Source organism: Cibotium barometz, chromosome 24 (genome assembly GCF_041138505.1).
Source record: "Cibotium barometz isolate CiBa-2024 chromosome 24, ASM4113850v1, whole genome shotgun sequence".
NCBI classification, from domain to species: Eukaryota; Viridiplantae; Streptophyta; class Polypodiopsida; order Cyatheales; family Cibotiaceae; genus Cibotium; species Cibotium barometz.
In genome coordinates, this window is record NC_141069.1 from 41,386,461 (window position 1) to 41,402,349 (window position 15,889).

The following is a 15,889-nucleotide window of genomic DNA, read 5'->3' on the forward strand; positions in this document are numbered from 1 at the left end:
GGGAAGTTGCTTGAGGAGGACTATCCCTCCATAGTATGGACGCCTTGTGCCTCCCATTGCATTGACTTGCTCATGGAGGATATGGGCAAGTTAGTGTGGATGAAGGAAGTAATGACCGAAGCTATCTCTATTGTCACCTTCTTCACCACAAAGGTGAAGGTGCTTGCCATGTTCCGCAAACATAGCAAGTTGGAATTGAAGAAGCCTTCATCGACACGCTTCGCCTACATGTAGCTCCTCTTGGAGCGCCTCCACGATGTGAAATCCTCCCTTCGCCAAACAGTGGTCTCCACAATGTGGAATGAGTGGGATGAGCGAGAATCGGCGGAGGCCAAAGCCATGCAACGGCTTTGCCTAAAGGAGGAGTTTTGGCAGTCGGTCCGCACTATTGTCATTGCGGTCACGCCCTTCTATAGGGTATTGCGGATGACCGACATGGAGGGAGCCACCATGGGCCTTCTTGTTCACTTCATGAGAGAGGCCATAGCAGAGTTACGCGTTTCTCCTTCCATCGACGAGGAGAAGCGCGATGGTATGTTGGCCATTGTGGAGAAGAGATGGAAGTGGATGCGAAGACCTATCCATGGTCTTGCCGCTTTATTGCATCCGGCTTACAAATCACCCGCCCTCTTCACCAACGTGGAGCTACTTGAAGCCTGAGATGCTTACTTGCCCAAAGCATTGCCGGAGGATCGCCATGGGAAGTTCCTTGAGGAGGTCATAAGCTACAATGACCAAAGGGGAGGAGCCGCATTTGCATCTACTACCTGTTGGAAGAGGGAATCCCTTGTGAAGCCCCTCTTTTGGTGGGAGACATTTGGGTATGCGCTCTCAAGCCTCCAAAAGGTGGCTTTGAGAATCCTAGCTCAGGATTGCTCTTCAAGTGCATGTGAGAGGAACTGGAGTTCCTACTCACTTGTACACACGAAGTTACGTAATCGCTTGAGCACGCAACAGTTAGAGCGGCTAGTGTATTGCCGCGCTAACTTGCGCATGGTGCACGCAATGCAAAAGATGGAATCGGCAAGACAAGTATAAGTTACAACTTATAAGTTATAAGTTATAAGCATTCAAATTTCAAACTTCAATGTTTATTGAAATTTGGAACCAAATTCTAATACATTGCTTGTCACTTGATCATTGTACAATGTAGGTGAATGTGGATGCATTCAAGCTCATAGGAGGCACTCTTCAGAGTGTAAACAAAGTGCAGGATGAGGAGGAGGAGAGGATCTATGCAGAGATCTATCGAGAGCTCGAGTCGTTTGATCGATGACCTACTCGCACCCGTCGTGGGCGTGGAGGTAGTGGCAGAGGAGTGCAAGTAGGAAGCCCTGGATGCACGGTTCGTGGTGCTCCCAGGGACATAGTGCATACCTATGTGCGGCGTGGATCGGGTAGCTCCACACTCGCTCTTGCAGATGAGGATGCTCCCTTTGGCTTCTCACATGAGCTTAGAGAGCCCGAGTTCGATGATGAGGGCAACCTTCTTAGCGACGGCGACTTCGGCGAGACCACTGATGTGTCCTCTTCTCATGAGGATGATTTCAGCGAGAGCTCTGATAGTGATGCCTTTGTCTAGTCTCTCCTTGGGCCTTGGCTCTAGCCTCTCTTTTTGTACTCGCGCCTAGCGCGCATGATCGCATCGCACCTCTATACTTTATGTACTTTTGTTTGTCACTTCAAACTTGTTTAGTTGTTTTTAATGATATTTTGGTTTGAAACAACTTCTCTAGACCCTACCCTTCCAAATTGAAAATGTCTATGTTTGTAGGTTTTTCTTTAATTAAAAAAACCGTATTTTATCGTACCGTATCCCAAAATTTCATATCGTACCGAATATTCCCGTACGGTATCGTATTTTCGTACCGTGACAACTATGATCCCATATAACGGACCTCTAATAGGCCAAATGCGCTCTTCTTTTCATTGATGTAGAGCTCATTGTTTCTCAAAAGTTGCAAGACGTCCTTTGCATCCTGCTCATGCTGCTCTGCAGTGGTAGAAAAGATAAGTATGTCATCCATGAAGATGAATACACTTGAATGAGCTCCATGGATACCTGAGACATTATTTTATCAAACGTCACTAGTGCATTGGTGAGATTGAACGACATCACCACGAACTCATAATGGCCACGTTTGATCCGAAAAGTTTTCATGAATCTTTCCAAGAAAAACATCCAACAGTTATGTACAGTACTTGTTATAGATACTTTGTCCACCACATGTACTAGTTGATGCACTTGGATTGTTAGGATGCTTGTCGAAAAGTACTTCTCAAGAAGACAAACTCCTTCTATTGAGTTATGCTTGTCTTGTTCGATGGAAGAAATGGGAATCTCTTTCTACTATGAAATCCATCAAACAAGGGATGACAACTTGTATATGGTTGAACGGAGGTGAGGAGTCGAGCGATCATGAACTGCCACCGGTAAAACAAACTACAAGCTTTTTTCACAAGCTCACATAAGAAATTTTGGAATGTCAGCTCTGTCAAAATCCAAACTTGATGGTAGCCACTCTTGAGGTCTATTTTGGAAAAATATTAAGCACCACTGAGACGCTTCAAAAAGTACTCAATCTTGGGAACTTGTTTTTGATGGTGAGCTTTTTCATTGCCCTATAGTCCACACATAAACATGTGGTCTTGTCTTTTAAGATGAGCTTATTCAGTGCCCTATTGTCCACACATCAACTTGTGGTCTTGTCTTTCTTCTACTCGAATAAGATGGGTGTAGCGAACGGCGAGGATGATGGGCGAATAAATCGAGCCCGGAGTAACTAAGATAATTGTTGTTCTAGTTCACCCTCCAATATTGGGTGGCTTTGTCTGGGGACCAACTCAATGCGATGATTCTCAAGATGAATGGGTGGGAGCTTTGGTGGGAGGTCGTCCCTCAACACGATGTCTTGGAACCATGGAAGGAGACATGCCAACCTTTTCTCTAAGGGTGTTGTTGGTTGAACAATAGATCGTTGGGCGTGGACATAGATCAACACACACTTATCTCCTTGTTTGAATGCTTGCTGAGCCTGGCTAGATATGTGAAATTAGTGGGATTCCAGGAATGCTCCTATAGTAGTGTGTTTTGTTCCATCAACACTTGAAGGAAAATGTTAGTGCTTTATGGAGGCATTTCTTCCTTTGTAGTGTCTTTGTGTGGACACTTTCTTCTGGGGTGATGGCTTCTTTCTTTCTCTCTTGACATGGTGAATGGCTGGCCGGTTTTTCCAGACCTCACTTTTACCATTCACGGAATGCTCTCATTGTAGGTAGCCAAGTTGGGTCACAACTAGAAGCTCCGATACCAATGTAACATGCATTTGGTATGATCGTGTAACGCACAACAAGGCCTTCTTTATACCTTTATGTTAGTGAGCATGAAGCAATCCACTTTAATCTTTATTCACAGGAGGCAGAGCTGTAGAGAGAGAATGTTAGTGTTCCTTCAACACTTGAAGGAAAATGTTAGTGCTTTATGGAGGCATTTCTTCCTTTGTAGTGTCCTTTTGTGGACACTTTCTTCTGGGATGATGGCTTCTTTCTTCCTCTCTTGACATGGTGAATGGCTGGCCGGTTTTTCTTTACCTCACTTTTACCATTCACGGAATGCTCTCATTGTAGGTAGCCAAGTTGGGTCACAACCAAAAGCTCCGATACCAATGTAACATGCATTTGGTATGATCGTGTAACGCACAACAAGGCCTTCTTTATACCTTTATGTTAGTGAGCATGAAGCAATCCACTTTAATCTTTATTCACAGGAGGCAGAGCTGTAGAGAGAGAATGTAGAGAAGACATGAGATTGGGTCCCAATCTACCTACTTAAGGCCCCCCTCTCGCAAGCAAGAGTATTTGCTTTATTGCTGTAGAGAGAAGACATGAGATTGGGTCCCAATCTTTATTCACAGGAGGCAGAGCTGTAGAGAGAAGACATGAGATTGGGTCCCAATCTACCTACTTAAGGCCCCCCTCTCGCAAGCAAGAGTATTTGCTTTATTGCTTTGGAGAACAACTTTACAATGTACAAAACTTACTGAAGACGGGTGATTGAAGACTGCCAAACACAAGTATGACGTAGACCCAACGTCGGTTGAACCATCAAACGGAGTGAAGACAACTGTGAAGCCACTTCGGAAGCCTTATGCACATCCAGATCTGCGGAGGGAGATGCAAGAATGAAGGGTGAATGCTGAAGAGAACTTCGGGCTGCCTTGGACTGAAGCACAATGAAGTGCTTGGCTGAGATGATGTATGCACTAGCCCTAGGACTTAAGCACACATACTTATTATTATTATTATTATTTCTTCTCGGGTGTTCTATATTAAGCTTTCCTATTTTCGATTTGTTTGTTTTTAGTGATTCTCTTCTTTCTTTTGAAATTATTCGTAAGTTCAGATTCATATGGTCTTATGTTGGTATATATACACATACTTATGCACTTGTATCACTGCTGAATTGTGTGAGAATGAGATAATTTATGCTTGGGATTGAGGAGCATTTATATATTCATACCCATTTTCTGGTCGGTTATCAGAAAAGGCTGTCGGCCTGCTTTAAATGCTCATGACTCCAGCAAATCAGCATCCCACAGAGTCACATGTGTGAGTTGGCTGTTGTGCTGCTGCCCAACTGGTGGTCTAAGCCTTTGTAGAGCTGCTGACTGGGTATAGGTCACTTGCATAGTCACCAGAAACGTTTTGGGGTTTTTGAGGTTTCGGGGCAAAACGTTTCGGCCTTCGGCTAAGAAACGTCAAGGTTTCGGATTTTTTTCGATATAATTTTGCATTGCTAAAGTTCCAAAAAATAGGACCTTTTAACTTTGAGAAACTTTTTTTTTTTTGAGAAACCAAAAAAATCAAGAGTTTCTGAAACGTTTCGAAACGTTTCTTGCTTTTCGGGGTTTCGGGGTTTCGGTGTTTCTCACTCCAGAAACGCGTTTTCATGTGACTATGGACTCACTTGCATGCCTTTTTTTGTTGGCCATGGTGGCCCATATGCACGGCTCATAGGGCTGGCATAGAGCCTTGAATCCCTTTGCTAACAAAAGCTTTTACATGCTTGCTATCAATGCTAGGGTAACCTACATGAACTGATTGTTCTCCAAGTGGGTTAAGTGATGGACTCTGACACCTAAGGCTTGGAAAGACCTACGCCCAACAGGTTTCTAGACAAGGGCTCACAATGGGGTCACGGCGTACGACATAATCCTAAAAAAGGTACTAGCTCTGCACAAGTATGTGACTGATGATCAGCCAGTGTGCCTCATGGCACCTCAGTGCATGGGTGCATGTGACATGTGCATCTTCTTCCTCCTCTCTTGGGCTTGAACAAGGGTCAAATCAGCTTCCACTGTCCACAGGCTTTGGGCAACCTGCCTTAACCCTTGAAACAAAGCCACAAGCTTAGAGAACCTCCAAACAGCAGTAGGGCAGCCCTATGCAACTCCCAAGAAGGTCAAAGCCAATGGTTCAGCCTTCAGGTCTTCACAAGGTTTTCAAGGGCTTTCTATAATCTTCATCAAGGGTCTTTAATTGTGTACACGGACTCCCAATGCACGTATGGACTCCTCAACATAAGGATCAAGTGTCACATGCTTTTCATCACATGGGCAACCTTCAAGACGATCCAAGTCTTCCAAATGATCCAAACTCTTTCCAAGAGTCTTCAATATTGCTGCAACAGTCTTCAAATCGGTGGAGAGCCCCCTACATAGGTACAAGTCCTCTGAATGACCACACGTACAGGCCGGGCAGCTTGTGAAGATTCCCGAGCAGCAGCTTGGTCCATCTCTAAACAATCCATATGAGCTTCCAAATCTTTCCGTAGGTCTTGGACAACCATTGGGCGCCTGCAAATGCCCCGAATGAGCTTCCAAATCTGTCTACGGTTCTTGGGCAGTTTCAAATGCCCCACATGAGTTCCCAAATTGTCTTGGGCAGCCATCTGGCAGTTTCAAATGCTCAAAATCAAGCCGGTGCAATAGCTTTAGTTAGGGTTTCCAATCAGCAACAATAAATTAGGAAATAGGGATTATTGAACTGTACCTTGGATTAGGGATTGTGTATAGCAGCATTAAATTAGGGTTTCCATTCAGTAGGAGCTGCAAATCAGTGTTAACAAATAATAACACCTCAGATTATGACTTATGTACACTAGCAAAAAGTAAACCAAATAGACATGAGGGATAAGTTGAGAGAAACAGAACAGAAACTAAATATACATGAGGGATAAGTTGAGAGAAACAGAAGAGGAACTTGGGGTGGATATAATGTAGAGTAGATGTTAAGGAAATTTGGGAAAAATCAAAACTTAGAAGGAAAAAATTGTGGAGAAATTCTTGGGAGGAGATTAGAAAGCGGGAAATGAAAATGATGATTCGTGAGAAATGTTGTTTTCACATTTTGGCTAGCAGCACGTGGTGAAGTTTAAGATATGTGGTATGAGGAGAGACCCCATGAGGTTATCCACCATACTAGAGACTCTGCAATGTGGGAATCATGTAAGGCCATCTGATTGTGGTCATCTGGACATCCCATTATTATATATAACCAGCTCATGCATAGTGTCTACCAGATGCTGTTACCTTCCTGTATCTTGGTTGGTCCTCTGTAGGCCCATCTTGGCTTAGTCAATCTCTTGACAGCATAATGGCATCTACCTGGAAGTCAGATATGTACCTGCTGTTCCCCCGCTGACCGTGCGTTAAAGTCTCCCAACAAGAGGACTTATCCTTGCTGGGAGAAGTCTGCAATATCTGGAAATAATGGCACATAGGAGGACTCCCCTTTCTCTGTCACATTGTGTGTAAATGCTACTTTCTCAGGCCAGAAGTAGCATACTGCAATATGCATCACTCTCAAGCCAGGTCTTGCTAACCATGCCCACATAAAGTGGGCATCCTCATCCTGTTTGACTACTGTGAGCATGTGTGTCAGATGAGGTTGAAACAAGCATGCCACTTCTCCTGAACCACGCACCACTGGGGTGGTGCGTGTCTGTCCTCTAAAAGCCAACTCCCATACATATACTGACACATCAGGTAGCCGTCTCTCAGGGCTTTGCTGAGTCTGTACAAAACAACATCCCTTCCTGTATATGTCTCTGCAAAGCCTCCTGGATCTAACCATAGAGTGCCATTGCTATCCAAACTGTCATATGGGGTTTGCGTATGGTCTCATAGACCCGGTGCCATCATGCAGGAAGTTTACCTGTGATGATGACCCTACCATCACAGTAAACTGCCCAGTTGATGGCCTTAGAGTTTCCATCACGAGGGCCATTCCTGTTCTTCTATATTCCTCCTGTAAGGGTGCGAGGTCATCTCACAAGTATATCTTGGTTCTTGAGGAAATCAGTCCGCTATTTGTGGCCTTTAATGTCAGAATGAGGGGGTGTTCCCTCCTCATATTTCCCCGCATCTGTGAAGGGAGTTCCTGTGATACCCATCTGCCTGCATATGTATATATACATACATATATGTATATATGTATATACATATATATATGTATATATATACATATATATATGTATATACATGTATACATATATATGTATATACATATATATATATATGTATATACATGTATATACATGTATATACATATATATATATATATATATATATATATATAATATACATGTATATATATAATATACATGTATATACATGTATACATATATGTATATACATGTATACATGTATATATATATATATATATATATATACATATATACATGTATATATTATATATATATGTATATAACATATATATATGTATATATGTATATATATATATATATATATATATATATATACATACATATATATGTATATATTATATGTATATATATACATATACATATATATGTATATATTATATATATAATATATACATATATATATATACATATATACATATATATATGTTATATACATATATATATAATATATACTTATATACATATATATATATATATATATATATATATATATATAGAGAGAGAGAGAGAGAGAGAGAGAGAGAGAGAGAAGCTACTTCTGTCAGTAACTGGTTTAGTTTGGGAACTGAAGGTTGTTCTTTCAAGAGATGGCACTTTTTTGGGGTTTCAACCATTAAATCAAGTAGCTGTTTCTACTTGGGCTGCTATGCCTTTTGCACAGATTTTACACAGGCAACAGAAACTTATACCTGGTATGCGTTAAACTGGCACATACTTAATTTTTGAATGTACAAAGCAAGCAATCTTTGATGCAATCCGTGGGACTGATTGGTACAGGTTTCTGGGAGCGGCCGTTAAAATATGAGGGGCCTCCAATGGATGCGGTGGTTTTGGAGTTGCATATATTGATGGATCCAGCTTGCCCATATGTTTTGGCCAGGCCATCTCCATTGTAGGGGGATATTGTTGTAAAAAGGTGGATCCATCTCTTGGATTTACTCAATCACCTTTGTTCTAACGCATGCTTGTGATACACCGCTTTGACTCTACAGCTTTGAAGGAGAGTCACAGCAATTTTTTGTGTATCTTATATGTTGTGAGGGCCATCTCAAGAAGCTAGTATCTACACAAATGATCATTCATACTTGCCTTTCCCTATAGCTTATACTCCTCCCGATTCCCTATAGGACATTGATTTCCGACAGGGTCAAAGAGAGCAACAATCTGTGGATAGCGTATCTCGCTGAAATTGATATGAATTTCAAAGTGGGAGTCAACATGAGAGGGAGTTTAAAAGATGAGAGCAGAGAGTGATTGACGAGTTTTGGCACGTCCTATAGGGAATCGGGAGGAGTATAAGCTATTAGATGTTAAGAAATAAATAGGTAATAAGCTATTACGTGTTAAGAAATTAACACCCCATGCGCTGGCAATCCTAGTATGACATCAAGTTTGCTAGGAAATTATACCAAGAACTTTTCATGATCCAGCAATAACATCAATAAAGCTTCCTTAGAGAAGGGGCTCTAACTTAAAATTGAACCCCTCCTTACATTACCATGCAGCCCTTAGGATGTTTGTTCTAGCATCCATCATCAGATTGACTATTTTTGTTTTTCTTGGGCATGGTGGTGGTGGTGTGCATGAGCATATAATACTGTCTGTTGCTGTTAGCCTGGTTTGTACAGGGTGTGATGAACTCATCCAGTAGTGTGGTTAACCTAGTCTGCACAGGGCCTAACGAATTACCTTGTCCCGGAGTTCAGCTTCACTTTCTTCAATTGTTGTGGTCGAGCTTTGAAGGTCTGGGATGGCCCATCGGAATCCTCCCTATCAGAGATCTGTATTTTGGTATTGTGGAGGAGCATGGAAAGGTCATCCTAGAGCTTGGTGAAGCATTGGGTGGCCCATTGAGCTCGCATTTCTCAAACTTGTTACTTAGTATTAAAGTTTTCTTTGGTAATGTATGACTTTTTATCTATTCCTAACCTATTATTTGTTTATTCTCACCTATTCAAAGGGCTATTTGCACGGTATGTAAGAATTGCTCATTTGACTCCCTCTCCTTGCTCTCACAAAGGAGAATCAAACTTGACCTGCTGCTTAGTTTATAAGGTTTTGTAAAATATATTATTGATGTGTAACTTGTCTATTTCCTAACCTAGTGTTTGTTCATTCTTTCCTACTCAAAGGGCTACTCGCACCGTTTTTAATGATGGCCTATTAAACTGCCTCTCCTTGCTGTCACGAAGGAGATTCAAACTTGACTTGTTGCTTAGTTTTTAAGCTTTTTTGTGATAGTGTTGATGAATAATGTGTGTCTATTTCCTACTTTTCCTGTTCATTCCTTCTCGTGACCCACAGATTACCAAGCTCTCTACTCCCAATGAAAATCTCGTAAGCCAACACAATTAGCTCCTAGTTTGTTTTCGTAGCTCACAACTTTTTATTATGTTTGCACCTATGCTTGCTATGAGTCCTGTGCTTGCTCTTTTGTCACCTTGAGCATTACATACAAGAATCAAAGTAGGGAGTTAATTGTAGAGCCAATGAGAAAAAAAGGAGCTTTTATTAAGATTTTTTGTATGCGTTAACACGACTTTTACATATGGCCTTGCGCTACCCCCCAGTAACTGTGTATCAGTTAGTATACTTAGCGCATGTGCCTAATAATGTACTAGGCTGGGGTGGTATTCTTGTGCTATCCTGTGTGTTAGCCTGTATTAATCATCTGATATTTTCTTCATTTGCTTGATTGGAAATCCCTTGATTTTGTGGCTTGATAGCTCCTCGTTTGGAGTTTTGAAATAAAGTTGTCTACGTTATTGATTGAGAGAGAGAGAGAGAGAGAGAGAGAGGCCTACCAACATTTGCTTAAGGCTTGAATGAAAAAAGGAGACCGTTCAAAATAAAGCTTCTTTAAATGCTATTGCAACAAAGAGATATTTAAGAAATGTGTTCTAACCTCAAAAAAGATGTGTGATTACTAGTGAACTTTGAACATATGTTCCCCAAGCTAAAGATGCATGTCCAATAATAGGGCTAAGAAGTTGGGAAGAATTCTATATTTTGAGGGCTTAGATGGTGAACGTGTCATGTGCCCATAACACACATCAAAGATTTTCTTGGGTATTCCTATGGGGTGGGGTCATGCGCCTTCCTCAATCCATGTTGATGAATCCTTGAAACAAAGAAGTGTTTCTAGCAATGGTCTTCATTTGTGCAACAATGGTATTTCAAGAGTTGCTTCTTATGCTTACAAACTTCCTACACATATAGAGCCACACATTTATGGAACCCATACACTATGATTAACGAAAAGAGCTAGAAAGTGGTTTAAAGTTATTTCATCATTTGAAGGGCTAGAGGGTGAATGCTCCATGTATCCATGGAACATATGAAAGCTTTTTCTTTGCCTTAACAAAATGGTTGACTACTATCTCTTTTAGCCCTTTTCTTATCTCTTCTAGGCTATAGATATGGATCCATGAATCTTGGGCTTGTAGAATGTTGCATCAAGGGTATCTCGAGACAAGTTCTCTATGGGTGGGTCTCAAGCCAACAAGCTCTCACTAGGTGGTCTTATGGGTTGCTATATGTCTCCCCAAATCCCTTGAAACAAAGTAGTAGGAAATCTTCAGTTGCCCTCATGTGCAACAATGGTAATTCAAGACTAACTCCCTATGCTACAAACCTCGTGCACTTTTAGAGCCACGCATGGCTCTCATACACGATGATGATTTGATCATTATCCATGGAGGAGAACCTCTCCTTGAAAAAACTATGATAGCACCCTCATGCACATAGAGAGAGCCACACATCTTTGGTTTTCACATGATGTATAAAGGACCAAACTTGTCGAAGAACAAACAATGATAAAATCCAATTCTCATAGTATGCTAAACAAGGAAGTAAAGCATGCCTTGTATCTCGACCTCCTATATAAAGCATACCATGAAATTTTAGAGCTCTCTACATTCCCTCGTGAGTTCCACTTGGTGGCTAACTTATGCAATGAAACACGCACACACAAACACACACACACAACCTACCCCCACCCCAATTGTGTGTGTGTGTGTGTGTGTGTGTGTGTGTGTGTGAGAGAGAGAGAGAGAGAGAGAGAGAGAGAGAGAAGTGAATACCCAAATATCCGGGCATCTTAACAAAAACCCTATGTGAAAAAGTGGTTTCTATGTAGACCAAATTTTGTATTGGATAGTATTGAGTTGAGGCCAAAATCATCAGTATAATTCTTATTTTCTCTTGTTTGGTATGGTTGCTTATAATTTAGTGTGTTGGAAAGGTGGTAAAACATCCATAGAAATTCCATAAATGTCTTACAATTTGGTGTGTGCATATCAACTATGAGTGTCACGTTGGGCAACTAATTGTACGAGGAAAATAGGGCATTGCCATGGTAAGTTCTTTGTGTCCTCTAGTGCCTATGCATTGTGATGAATCTCGTGAATGATGCATGTAACCAATTGAAATAATGCATGTAACCAATTGAAATAATGTATCTACGTGAGCATTGGATGTGCTACAAACTTTGGTAAGATTGTGACATGGGATAGGGAACTGATAAGGAATAAGGCATGACAGCATCATTCTTTGTAGTTTCTCTATCTAAATCTAATTTACTTGAAAGATGTCCATAGCCTAATATGGCTCACCATACATCGATATTGGTTTAACACGAAATATAAAAGGAGTTCCTAGGTTTGAACGTGTAAAGAGTGGGCTTGAAAGCATTCTCTCCACGAGGACTTCATAGTATTTAAAGGGTTCTCTTTGTATGTAATTAATCAAGTTCAACTTGGGTTTGCACAATACCGTGGCTAGTTCTTGTATCTGTCTACTTCTCCTGTGAGTTGAACCAAAATTGTAATTGTTTTAGTGCCATTGTTTTGTTTGATGTTGGCGTCAAAATATATGCTTTTTAAAAGCTAAAATTTAACATTGAGTTGTTACTTAAGTAGTGTTTGGGCTATCTGTCTTGTGATTCTTTGATTTTAATTATTTAAAAAAATCATAAAGGATATCTTGATGTGAATATTGAGCACAAACGATGCAAAAAAACCCCATTTTAGGGAATTGTTTGTAGAGGTTAAGTGAAAGTCTTTGCCCTCTTGGTTTTGCTCTCAGACCTTCCTTCCTTGCGGTAGTCAAGTGGAATCTGTCCCCTTATAAGAAAGCATTTGCAGAGGTCAAGTGGAAGTTTTTTCCCTTCTTATTGCTCTCAGACATTCTAGCTCAAACGTATTCTTCCACAAAGACATTGTTATAGCCTTTTTTTATCTTTGACATAGCCCTTAGTTACAATTTTTGAAGTAACATAGTCCTTAGCTGCGTAGGTACACCCACTATTTTTTAAGTTAATAGGTTGTACATGTTTAATTTTAATATAACTTTCCTTTTTCGCTTTATGTATCATTTGATAAAAATAAAGGCCATCATCTCTACCAATGTGGAGTCGAACCCTAAAAAAAGAAAGCAAAAATGTGTGTGTGTGTGTGAGAGAGAGAGAGAGAGAGAGAGAGAGAGAGACAGAGTAACTAGTCACTTGTGTATGTGTCATTTTTGACAATAAGCAATACACAATCATTTCCTTGCTAGAATGCTTGTGAGCTCTTTTCTTCTTATTTGGCACTCTTCGACCGAGAATTAGCCTAGGGCTTAGCTCTGTTTACCTTTCAATCATAAGCTATTGGGATTACCTAATATTGCTTGGTGTTGATTAGGAGGTCACACTCGAAAAACATATGGTTTTGGATTCTTGGATATGTTTAGGTTATTGTTTTTTTAATTTGATTTTAAGTTTATATGAATTAAGAAACTATTTTCATACCTTGGAAGGAAAAAATCTTGGTTTCTTGGTGATTTGTATAATTTTTTAGCCTAAAAGGTTTAGATTGAGCTAAGGAGTAGCTTAGAAATTAGAAGAATTCACTTTGAAAACATGAGCATTAAGGTCTATTAGGTGTGGGATAGGTAATTTTTGTTCATGTATTTCATATTTTTTCATGCATTGTTTAAATTGGTATCTTAGAAGCATGCAATAAAAAAACATTAAAAAAATCTCTTACATAATAACCATTAACTAGTAATAAGATCTTAAGCATCCCCTATCAAGTCCAAAAAATCTCAAAACACTCTAAAAATAAGGCCAAATGAGCACTCAATAAGCTTATCCTCCCATAAAAAAAGACGTGAGTCAAACACATGAGAGTCAATACACGTAAGCCTTGAGATGTGAGGTGTCCTCAAGCTGTAAGCTTGGGGACGTGAGACATGAGCCATGAGTCTAGAGACGTGAGTCAACCTGACGTGAGTTTAGAGGTAGGTATATCTAATATTTCACCAACCAATTATTAATGTGTTAAAGACTTATAAAGTGTCATGGATCCAAAAATGTGGCACCTGGACATCGGGCCACAAGGCAATCCATCCTTCTATCTCGCCACGCAACTCGGCTCCATTGGCCCGTCTAGTGCATCATCGTGCATTTCACCTTGTTGGGTCACATCCATCTAATGTATCTGCAATGGCCATTATAGGCTCGGATCATTCGTTCAATCTCGGTTTCATGATCCCGTCGGGCCAACCTCGTCGGCCCGTTGGCTCGGCATGGCTCGCCCATCGCAAGTGGCTTTGCTACTTCCATCGTTTTTCTTTTCGTCAGTCCCGTTTCGACATTGGCACTCATGCTGGCAAGGTGGGGGAGTGCGTGTGGAAATGTTTTTCTTTGGTTTTAAGTACAGGTAACAAGAGTGGCCAGCAGGTGGGTGTAATGCAAGAGTAGTAGACACGTATAACAGTAAGGTGCAGTGTCACATCTTGGGACACCCTTCGAGGTGAGAAAGGGGCATTATATTATACCAGAGAGATCTGTAGGACCATAGAGATTTTAAAATTTGGATTCGAGGCCATTTTAGGGCCCCATTCAACTCTGCAAGTTCTTTGTAGACAATCTATGAAAGTGTCGATTTTGATCGAGTCCTCTAAATGACAATCTTACATGTATCTAAGTAGAAGGCCTACTCCACAACATGGTATGTGTCAAGATCAGGAGATATTTGGTATGTAGATTCTAGTGCCTCAAACCACATAACCAATCATAATGAGTGGTTTAGAGATATGTAGAAAAATGAAAAAACTATGGTATGTGGAAACATGTGATGATACTACGCACCCCATTGCGCATGTTGGTAAAGTGCCACTCTCTATTATGTAGGATGGAAAAATGAAGTACATGCTAATACATGTACTTCATGTTCCTAATATTTTAAAAAAATTTGATCTCTGTTGGATAGATGGTTGAGCAAGGTATGGAACTGAGGTTCAAACCCCAGGGTGCTTTGTGGAAAACTTTAAAAATTAGTGCCGCTTGGTTGCAAATGGGTCATACAGGGTGATTGTATTGATTGAGAGTTTTCTTAATTTACTACTTGAATTTGTTACATAAATTTTCATAGCTAGGATAATAGAAATGGCAAGGTGTGTACTTTAGATGTTAATATGTCTAAGGTGAGGAAATTGATGTTTATGCATGGGACATGTGTCATTATAGATATTGACGTATGATGATACAAGTGCATTGGTTATGTAAATATATAATGGCTGAAGTCTATACAGCCCCAAAATATTATTACAATTTTGCCGAAGTTTAAGGTTGATGCATAAAGTATGTGAAACATGATGGCTCGGTAAGCAAGCCAAACATGCTTTCCCACATGAAAATCATGTCTAGTGTTGTAAGGCCATTGGATGTTATACATTTTGATATATGGAGACCAACCAAGACTACAATAATTACAGGTTGAAAGTACTATGTTACATTGATTGTTGATGAGATGATCACACTAGGAAAGTGTGGGTTTACTTCATGAAGAATAAAAGTGAGGTGTGTGCTCACTTTCACAGATTTAAAACCTGGTTGAGAAATAAAAAAGATATGGAGATCAAATATCTAAGATCAGATGGTGAGAGAGAATATTTCTCTAATAAGTTTAGTGATTTCTTAAGAAAGCAAGGAATCAAGAGAGAGGATCTACCATCGGCTTTATGTTTTATTTGGGAGTGCTCCTATGAGTTAGAACATCAATAAATAGCTACGATAATTTTCTTATTGAGTATAGAGGTAGAGTACATGGGCACTGCTATGGTAGCTTAACAAGTAGCTTAGTTTCATAAGCTACTTGTTGATATGGGTGAGCTTGTGGATAGGGCCATTGTCATTTATTGTAATAATATGAGTACATATAGTTGGCCAGTAACCCTATCTATCATGCTAGGACACAAAGCACATTAAGGTGTATTACCATTTTGTTGAGAGATAAGGTTCTATAACAAGTTCTCAACTCATTTTTTCTTTCCCAACTTTTGTTATTCCTGGCAGATTCCCATTCAACTTGTTGTTCCTCTTAGCCATCTTTTTCTTTT

At 40.2% G+C, this 15,889-nt stretch overlaps 1 protein-coding gene and 1 pseudogene across 2 annotated transcripts in view; both read left to right on the top strand.

Annotated features, from left to right (window-relative positions):
• Window positions 1–8,710, top strand: part of LOC147625307 (uncharacterized) — a 99,245-nt gene extending 90,535 nt beyond the window's left edge. For both annotated transcript variants that reach the window (XM_086818635.1, XM_086818636.1), the window contains exons 14-15: window positions 8,079–8,199; window positions 8,285–8,710. In XM_086818635.1, coding sequence (XP_086674761.1) covers window positions 8,079–8,199; window positions 8,285–8,403 — 240 coding nt within the window. In that variant the 3' untranslated portion in view covers window positions 8,404–8,710. The remainder of the gene's footprint in view (window positions 1–8,078; window positions 8,200–8,284) is intronic.
• Window positions 240–1,130, top strand: LOC147625309 (uncharacterized; annotated as a pseudogene).
• Window positions 8,711–15,889: the final 7,179 nt, after the last annotated feature.